This window comes from Hylobates moloch, unplaced genomic scaffold, assembly GCF_009828535.3.
Source record: "Hylobates moloch isolate HMO894 unplaced genomic scaffold, HMol_V3 SCAFFOLD_19, whole genome shotgun sequence".
Lineage (NCBI taxonomy): Eukaryota > Metazoa > Chordata > Mammalia > Primates > Hylobatidae > Hylobates > Hylobates moloch.
The window spans coordinates 25,626,981-25,636,874 of NW_026652294.1; the positions used below are offsets into that span (position 1 = coordinate 25,626,981).

The following is a 9,894-nucleotide window of genomic DNA, read 5'->3' on the forward strand; positions in this document are numbered from 1 at the left end:
TTCCAAATAATTATTTTAAAGCTTTGTTTAAATTTATAATATGGTAAATATTGATAGATAAAACCTATATAAGCAAAAGCTCTTTGAGGCCCTCAATGAGTTCTTACAGTGCAAGGGGACCCTGAGACAAAATGTGTGAGAACCTCGGCCTGTGAGCTCTGGAGTGTGAGAGCCTCGGCCTGTGGGCTCTGGAGTGTGAGAGCTGGCCTTGGCCTGTGGGCTCTGGAGCGCGGACTGCTGGATCCATGTGTGGATCCCAACACGTTGCAGATCCATCGGAGTAACTAACTCAACAAACATGTACTGAGTACCTATCACGTGCCGTGGATCCCAAGGCGTTGCAGATCCATTGGAGTAACTAATTCAACAAAAGTGTACTGAGTACCTACCACGTGCCAGGTATTGCCATAGGTGCTAGTGCTACAGCCACGAACAAAACAGACAAAATATACCTGCCTACCTTGTGTTCTTGTCTAGCAGACACAGCGCCGTGGAAACAGATCGACTATGTACGTCAAAATTTCAACAAGATAAAACACACACACACACACAAAGTAAAAACCCAGAAACAGCTGTAGCAAATATGACACACACCAGGTTAATATCTTTAATATATACCGAGCTCATACAAATTTATCAGACCCCAGAAGATAGAGCAAAGGACATTGACAATCCACAAAGGAGGAAATACGATCGCTCCACATGAAAGATGCTCAACTGTGCTAGAAGTCAGTGAAATGCCAACTGAAACACGATGCTATTTTTTCATTATCAAATTAGCAAATATTTAGCCAAATGATAATTCCCAATACAGGCAAGATGGATATGTTTCCAGATGATAATTCCCATACGGGCAAGATGGACATGTTTATCCTTGCTGGTGGCAGTGTAAGGGGATACAAATGTTTCTGGAAACCATTTTGTCAATATGTAGTAAAAGCCTCAAAGGTTTGCATATTATTTAGTTCAAGAATCCCACCTCCTGGAGTCTACCCTAATAACTTGACATTGGGAAACAGCCTGTGCACAAAGATATTCATCAATTTATAACTGAAAAATTAGTAACAGCATTAGTGATTGGCAACTGGCACAATGGTCCATCTAGGCGATGGGAGAGTACACAGCCACTCCAAAATAAAATATTTAGTAATCATACGGGGAGATGCCCACGATATGCTAAGTGAAAACAGCTACACAAAACTGTATCATTACAGAAGACAGCAGCAAAACTATGTTAAAACAAAATGCAAAGAAACTATAGTTGGGGGGAAAAGCCTGAGAGACACCAAAATGTGATGTTTTATTTCCTTCTTTCCTCTACTTGCAAAAATTTATCTAACATGTGGCTTACATGGATAATGAGAAGACCTAGTAGGTTTGGTGCTTGTGTATGCTAAGGCATGGGCACACCGAAGGGAGGAGCTGGGTTTCCTCCCATCTCTACCGCATCTGCGCTGTGCCAACTACCACCCCATCCAACCTCAGGTCCCCAAGAGACAGCGACACGGGGGCTGTCTGTTCCACATGGAAGGCCCTACACCCCAATCTTCTCCCCTACTCTGGGGAGCTTCTCCTGTTGGCCCAACAATCTGCTCTTGCTTCCCTTCCCCGGGAGACCCACCTTGTGCCTACCTCTCTAAGTCCCTAAACCAGTGCTCTCCAAGCAGAGGTGCCATGAGCCTTACGGCTGTGGTTGCAGATGTAGGCACCTCCGTTAGGATCTGTTCCCTCTTCCACCCAGAGCTCTGCCCCCAGTCAGTGGCTGCAGCATGGGCCCTTTTGTCCAATCCCAGGCTTGTTCCCTTAGTTAACCTCAGCACCTGCCCAGCTCAACCCATGTCCCATCATTCCCCTACAGGCTGGAACTGCCAGGGTGGTGCCCACCCAAGGCGGCTGTCTGCCATGACAACAGGAGTGTGTGCGTCACGCTGGTCCTGCGCACTTTCTGGGTTTTGTTTTCCACTCCTCCTCATTGCTCATCACATACTTACCTGGGGCCAATGAAATAGGTCTTTGCTGTTTCCTAGAAGTCACCAAAATGCTTTAGGACATTAAGTTAGTCCCAGAGTCACACTATACTAGGCCAGGGAGTCACCCCTTCACCAAATCCCATCTCCAGTGATGCCCTGGTATGCAATGAAGCCTACTTACCAAAGGGGTACCATGTGGACCGGAGAGCAGTCACAATACAGTCCAAAGAATGTCAAAACCATGGAAAACAGAACTTTCCTTCACATGCACTGTTGAACACTACTGCCTGTCCCTTTTATCAATCAATACCCGTTCTCCTAAAATTTAGAGAAATTATAACCCCAAAATATGTACAAAGCATCTCCCTTCCCCCACCTTCTTCTTCAGCCTGATCACCTGTCACTGAGGTCTCCCTCTGGGGCTGCGCCTCATCCTCCTTAGCTGGAGACTAAGGTATCTTCCACTAGAGCCACCACAGAGTCCTCACCTCTCCAATGTGGGCTTCTTCCAAGTCCAAGGTGGAGGGCAAGCCCCTGACCCTCTCTCATCTGCTCCATGTTCCAAAGTGCAGGGAGCTATCAAGAAGGTCCTAAGTGCATACCAGCACTCGTCCCAAGCCCACACACATAAGCACCAAGAGAAAAAACACAAATCACCATGCCAAACAAAGGTGGAGCAGCTGCTTGGATTGGGTGCCCATAGGCCAAGGACCCGGCTGCAGGTGTGGACAGGGAGTGTGGCCGGCCTTTCCTAGGCAGCTCTGGGGTGTGCAGCAGCACAAACCTGACACAGACATGTAGGGCTTTCAACAAGCCACTTGGGTAGAGTGAGGGCTGGCGACACAGCAGAGTTCCCACCCTGCTTCCATGCTGGGCTGGGCCACATGGAAACCTTCCAGGTGCCTTTTCCCAGGTGCCACTGTACTCCTTCACTTGGGGGCACCTCTCCCTGGCAGGTACTAGTCTTACCAGTACAGCTGCTGGAGACAGAACAGAACTGAGCACAAAGAGAAAGTGATCTGTACACCTCCCATCCACGGAATGGTGGCCCTGCTGTGTGTCTTCCCTCTGATCATGCTTAAAGAGCACCATGGTCCCACCTGAACAGCCTTGGCTGGAGTTCAGGGGAACCTAAAGCCTGTATTCAGGCAGTTGTTCAGCAGGGCAATTGGGCTAACAGAGTTGATGGTGAGTGGGTGGCAGTAGTCTGCGGACCCCAGCAACCACTGAATGTCCTTGACCCTGCAAGGCAGCGGTTCTTCAGAATCGCAGTCACTTTTCCCAGCATCATCAAAACTCTTAAGAAGCCAGGCCCAAGGACCCAATCTCTGGGATCCCAAGACATATACATGTCTTTAGGTGGGTGCGGATGTTGTCCTTCTGCAATCAAGCCAGGACCCTTCAGACAGGGGCAGCTGAGCCCAGGATAGGAAGCCCTATGGTCCAGGTCATGTCAATGTGGTTCATTTGGTATTGAAATATGGTGGAACAGCACAGTCCAAAGGGCGTGGCCAAACTCAGCCACGAAATGATTTCTTGGTCATCCCCCTGTGAGGAAGGACGAGGTCCTTCAGAAGCAGGACATGCATGCCAGTGCTGCATTGTCACCACACTGGGACCACGGCAGTCCACAGCTCTTTGCTTTTACAAATGCCTCCAACACCCTGGCTGGGTTGCCAGAGGCAGACAACCCCCGGCCTTAAGTGCTTAAGGATGTTTCCCAAAGGGAGTCTGTTTTCCCTTGGACAAAGGCAGCCCATCTGATTGCCCAGGCACGGGGATCACATGCTACAAGGTGCCTCTGGAGACCCACAGATGGTGTGTGAGTGGCTGCAGGGCTGCAGTGAAGGCCACATGGCACCTGGAGATGGCAACAGGTCTCAAGCTGGGCAAGGCTCGCCATCAGTGACAGGGGGTAGAAGCAGGAGTGACTGAGCATCAGCTGCTGTGGCACTGCCCATGGAGATCCTGGGCAGCAAAGGGAGTCGCTGGTATCCACCCTCAGCCTGCTATGGCCCTCAGGTGTGGGTGTGTGGGAACCTGCAGCCTGATAGACTTGCCCAATGGCTGAGAGTCTACCATGACCTTATTTAGCAGGCAAGTTCCAGATTCCCCAAACCACTGGCTCCATCAGAACACCAGCAGCTGAAGCCAGGCATTAATAGAAGTGCAACATTGGTCCTTCCCAGTGAGAGCAGTGGGGCCTCCCAGACTGCATATTCATGTGCAGAGTGGAACCTGGCCCCCAGAAATGGCAGAACTGCGCTCCATGCAGTGACCACTCGACCACTACAGCACGGATGAGGCCCTGCCTGCTGCACTGGGCCCTGGCAGGGCTGGGAGGCAACTTAGGCAGGAAGCCAGACCCCCTCTCCAGGTACACCCATCAAGCCACCAGCCTGGCCAAACTGGCATCTTTCTGTTCAGAGCTCATCAATAGGAACTGGGCAACCAGGTGGGGAGGCTGCCAAGGGAGCTTGGAGAGGGCAGAGTAGGAGGCTCCATGAACCAAGTCAGGCTGGGAGGGGTCAGCCCTCGTGGTCAGTCAGCGTGCGGCGGAGTCCCTGTGCCTCAGTAGCAGAGCGGTAGTCATTGAAACAGGCCGGGATGCCAGCAAGAGGGAGGCGAGCATGCAGTGAGCGATAGGTACAAAGCTAGCACATAAGAGGAAGCGCGGCAAGGTGGGCAACCAGGGCGCCAGGAGGGATGGAAGGAAGATCTCCTTGGGGAACACGTCTGGAGAGGCAAGAAGGGAGGTCTTCAAACAGGGGCAAAGCTGTCGTATGGGCATTTCTTCTACACAGCAAAGAGCGTATGCTACCTGGGTGGCTGCAGACGCTACCAAGTGGTGGCGGATTCTTAAAGATTCCGTGCTCGGGCAGGCAGGGCTGGCGCTGGACTAGTCCCGTTGGAAGCTGGATGCACTGGGCAAGGCCCCGTGCCCGCAGCGGCCAGCTGGCGACAGAGCATCTGCCTCTCTCGCACAGCCCTATTAGAGGCAGAAGTCTTCCTGATTTGGGCACGCCGCGCATGCCGGAGCGGAGACTTGTAGGTTCTCCGCAACTCTGCCAGGAACCCCTGATAGTTGTTGCGCAAGGGGCTGTCAGGTTGCATGTGGGGGATAGCCCACTTCTCTGCCTCCCCAGTCAGTCGAGACACAAGGAAGGCCACACGCTCGGCCTCACCCGGGAAACGAGAGGCCTGGAAGATCATAAATCTGTCCATCTGCATCAGGAACCCCGCCAACTGGCCTGGGTCCCCGGAAAAGGGCTCGGGCAGAGAGGTTGGAGGTGTGGTCATGGGTCGAGTACCGTTTGAAGTAATTGCAGAGATGGGCGGGGTGATCTGCAGAGCCCCCGGGATCCGCGCCCTGGTGCGTAACAAGGTCAGCTCTGCCATCACGCTCTCCAGCATGTTGGTGAGATTGGCCTTCTCTGCCCGCAGGGTGGAAGCCTCCCGCCTCAGCGCCGAGTTGGTGAGGCGCAGGGAGGTCAGGGTGTCAATAACGTCATCCATCTGGGCATTCGGAGACGCTGCCAAGGCTGGGCTTTCAGCTTTGGACGTCTGCGGCTGCACCATGCTGGCCAGAGGTCAGCCACGGGCTGAGATCCGCGGGTAGGCCAAGGGGGTGTGGTGACCAGGTGGGCCCCTGTAGAAATGGGGGCAGCGTGGGGTGCACGACGGGAGGGCGCTGCGAGACCCCCAAGCCGAGGGCCCGAGAGAGGGGCACGCAGTGCCAGGCCCTGGGGACTTCGGCCCCGGTCCCACGCGGCTCTTTTACTGCAGACTTCCAGACTACGGAGCCAGACTGGTGGCTGGACCTGCTCTGGGTGCTGGAGGATTAAGAAAAGATGTTTTTAAGGTTTCAGTTGCGACTAGCGGGCAGGAGGGTGAGGGGCGGCGTGGAGGGCCCGCGCGTGGGTGGCGAGGTTGCACAAAGCCCCGCGGAGCCCGCCCCGCGCCCGCCCGGGGGAGAACAAAGGGGGCTGCTCCTTGGCGGCCGCGGGCCTGGGAGCCACCACAGTGGCGGGGCCCGGCCGGGCAGGGGGCCGGGGACGCGCGTACCTGGGGTCTCGCGGTTCCTCCGCGGCTCCGTCCGCCGCCGGCCGTGACCAAGATGGCCCGCGCGGGGGACGCGGCCAGGCCGATGAGTCACCGCGCGGACCGCCGAAAACTGCTTCCCGGTCAGCGCAGCCGAGCGACGGCGCTGGCGATGGCGGCGGGCGGCCTCCGGCAGGTGCAGGGGCCGGGCCAGGCCGGGGCCGGGGCAGGGGCGGGGCCGGGGTCGCGGCAGAGGGCGGGTCACCGCGCGGCCTTTGTGCGGGCGGGGCCGGCGTGGTGGCGGTGGCGGGCGGGCCTTAGGCTGGCCCGGCTGGTTGCCATGGAGACCGCCCGCTCCCGCGCGTGCGGAGACGACTGCTGCCCCGCCCCCGGAAGTGACGCACAAAGTCCCCCGCTCCCCCCAACTCGGGCTGCTGCCAATCAGGGAAGACTGTAGTTGCTGCGGCGTCTTCATCAGGGCGAGATCCTGGTGTTCTCCCAGCCATTCCTCCCAAGAGGGCTTGCAAGGCTCTTTCTGTGGTTGTCACTGGGTTGTTTTTTTTTTTTTTTTGATGATTTACTGTTCTTCTTATTGTGATTTTTTTTTTTTTTTTTTTTTTTTTTTGAGACGGAGTCTCGCTCTGCCTAGGCTGGAGTGCAGTGGCGCGATCCCAGGTCACTGCAACCTCCGCCTCCCGGGTTCAAGCGATTCTTCTGCCTCAGCCACCCAAGTAACTGGGATTACAGGCGCGTGCTACTATGCCTGCCTAATTTTTGTATTTTTAGTAGAGACGGGGTTTCACCATGTTGGCCTGTCCAGTCTCGAACTCCTGACCTCAGGGCATCCGCCTGCCTTGGCCTCCCAAATTTCTGGGATTACAGCCATGAGCCACCGTGTCAGGCCCTTATTGTGATTTGAATATGAATTTAATGTAACAAATCTTGATGTCAGAGAAGTAAAAAAAGCTTTATACTACTCAGACTCCCTCCACCTAAAGATAGAAAATAGTAATACATATATATATAATGTACAGATAGTAATATTTCTGTAGTTCCATCCAGTCATTTTTCTATGATATGTTCTACAAAATATTAATTTTTTACCTTATGAATATTTTGTAACCATAATAGCACATTGAATTTTGAGCATTTTCCTATTAAAGATAGTTCAGAAGCATGATTTTCAGTTATTGCCTGTGGTCCATGGAAATCCTGTACCGCAAAGTATTTAGCCATACCCTTTTTGATAGATCCTTATCTTGTTTACCATGCTAAAGTTTTATAAACTACACTTGTATATAAATCCCCACCCTTTTCTCTGCTGGGTTCCCCAGGGTAAATACCAAGGAGTGAAGATACCTGGCTGATATGGTTTCGCTGTGTCTCCACTCAAATCTCATCTTGAGTTGTAACTCCCACAATTCCCACATTGTGGGAGGAACCTGGTGGGAGATGATCGAATTATGTGGGCAGGTCTTTCCTGCACTCTTCTTGTGATAGTGAGTCTCAAGAGATCTGATGGTTTTAAAAAGGGAAGTTTCCGGCCGGGCACGGTGGCTCACATCTGTAATCCCAGCACTTTGGGAGTCCAAGGTGGGCAGATCACGAGGTCAGGAGATCAAGACCATCCTGGCTAACACAGTGAAACACCATCTCTACTAAAAATACAAAAAATTAGCTGGGTGTGGTGGTGGGCACCTGTAGTCCCAGCTACTTGGGAGGCTGAGCCAGGAGAATGGCGTGAACCTGGGAGGCAGAGCTTGCAATGAGCAGACATTGCACCACTGCACTCCAGCCTGGGCAACAGAGTGAGACTCCATCTCAAAAAAAAATTAAAAAAAAAAGAGGGAAGTTTCCCTGCACAAGTTCTCTCTTTGCCTGCCGCCATCCATGTAAGACCTGACTTGCTCCTCCGTGCCTTTCACCTTCTGCCATCATTGTGAGCCTCCCCAGCCAGGCAGAACTGTAAATCCAATAAGCCCCTTTCTTTTGTAAATTGCCCAGTCTCAGGTATGTCTTTATCAGCAGCGTGAAAACAGACTAATACACTGGCCAAAGGGTAAGAACTGTTTGATTCTGGGTCTGGATTCCCAGCTTGACCTAGGTGATCCTTCTTCATGGTCAGTTTCAAGCTGGCTTGGCTGGAGAGAAAACATACTGAGAAATAAAAATAAAAATTTAAGCCCCCCCAACCAACTGAACAGACCCCCTCTTGGCCAAGGGACCCCAAAGAAACCTGGGAAGCTGAGTTCCTGGCCATGATGGGATGGGAGGTTGGACACATCTCATTATCTGCCCCTGCTCCATAACCGATAACCACCATTAGGCTTTTTTCCCTAAGAGTTAAACAGAAACAAGCCCCTTTGAAAGACTTCAACATTGATACCAACCAACCAGCTGACACTGCTCCTCCCTTTTTGTGGCACACAACAACTGACCAGCATTCTTTCCTAGTAAGAGACCACCAACCCTGGAGTGGTTCTGGCCAGCCTGTGGAGGATGTGCAGTGAAAGCTTTTGTGTCCTCTGATTCACCTTTTGACGTTAGAGGGCTGAAAACTCCACCTTCAGATCATGCTAACACTGCCATTTTTTGTAGATGCTACTCATGAAGGGGCATGAAGCTCAGTTGCACATGTGCATATTTCTCTTCTCATAAATATTTATGACTCCTCCTGTAGCTTATTGAATATGAATATTTGGCCACCCTGTTCAACATAAATTCCTGTCTTACTCTTCCAACCCTTGAAGTGCCTGTTTATGGCTTCTGGCCAGAGGCTACACTTCCCAGCCTATTCAAATGGCCACCCTGCAGGATGCAACTTTTTTTATGATAAATAAAACTCTCCTTTCCAGGTTTATGAACCTCATCATTCTTCAGTTAACAATACCCAGCTTGCCAGTATTTTGAGGACACAGTCTTCAAGGACGCTGAAGCTGGGAACCACCTGCACTCCTTAGGCAGGCCTGGGACAGAGCTGGATTCACTCAGACCTAGTTTTCACTCAAGGGAATTAGGGCATAAGGATGTTGTTACTGAGCAAGTGGTCTTGCTGCCTGATGCACACAGAAGTTGATACATATGGCACCAGCTTTTGAGAAAAGAAAAGCTTTATTGCAAAACTGACCAGCAAGGAGAGAGGAGGTGGGCTCAAATCCATCTCCCTGATTTGAGGCATGGGGCAAGTTTTAAGGGATCAGGTGGCAAGAGAAAGTATTTAGGAATGCTGGCTTGCCAGGGTCTGATTGGAGGGCTTCAAATTTGACCATATGTGGTAATGTATATTAAAGTAGATTTTAGCCCCAGAGCTTCCAGACTGATGGACCCCCTTGCTTGTGAATGAGTTGTGGTTTTCAACTTCTGGTCATGTCCCAGTCTTCTTGGTTCTAAGAGGAGGAATCATTGGCTCTGGGTGTTGTTGGAGTTCAAAGCTTTTTCTATGGCACATGCCCAGGCTACATGACTTGCAGTTTTGGGCTCTGTTCTACCTAAAAGGCAGCTTGACATTTTGTTATCAACAGGGTAAGCCCAGTTTGGGCTGGTCCCACAACTACAGTGTCAGAACTTGGAAAGGATACTTATACCCCACTGTGCCAAAGTGTACACCCTTTGTGACCAGGTGAAAACTTCTAGAGCATGAAGCAAGAGGGAAATAAGGAAGACTGTGTGTCCTTGAACTTCTTCCATGAGACCTTCTAAATCAGATGGGGGCAGGAGCTGTGTTAACCTTGACTGAGGTCAATGACTTCAAAAGCAGAAATGAGCCTGCAGCATTCTATCCCTCCAAGTTCTTCTAAACACACAGAGGAATCCCATCTACTCCTGCCAGTCACTCCATCTGTCTCTCTGTCTCTCTAGGCCCCTGGATACTGTGCACATTAGT

At 51.7% G+C, this 9,894-nt stretch overlaps 1 protein-coding gene across 1 annotated transcript; it reads right to left on the reverse strand.

Moving 5' to 3' along the window:
- Nucleotides 1-584: 584 nt before the first annotated feature.
- Nucleotides 585-6,286, reverse strand: RTL6 (retrotransposon Gag like 6). The gene is made up of 2 exons (XM_032138499.2): nucleotides 6,036-6,286; nucleotides 585-5,803 (listed from the first exon to the last, which is right to left on the reverse strand). The coding sequence occupies exon 2, from the start codon at nucleotides 5,547-5,549 to the stop codon at nucleotides 4,830-4,832; it is 720 nt and encodes a 239-aa protein (XP_031994390.1). The 5' UTR covers nucleotides 5,550-5,803; nucleotides 6,036-6,286; the 3' UTR covers nucleotides 585-4,829.
- Nucleotides 6,287-9,894: the final 3,608 nt, after the last annotated feature.

Coding starts and splice junctions, on each gene's coding strand:
- RTL6 (XM_032138499.2), bottom strand. CDS start 5,549: ATGGTGCAGCCGCAGACGTCCAAAGCTGAAAGCCCAGCCTTGGCAGCG.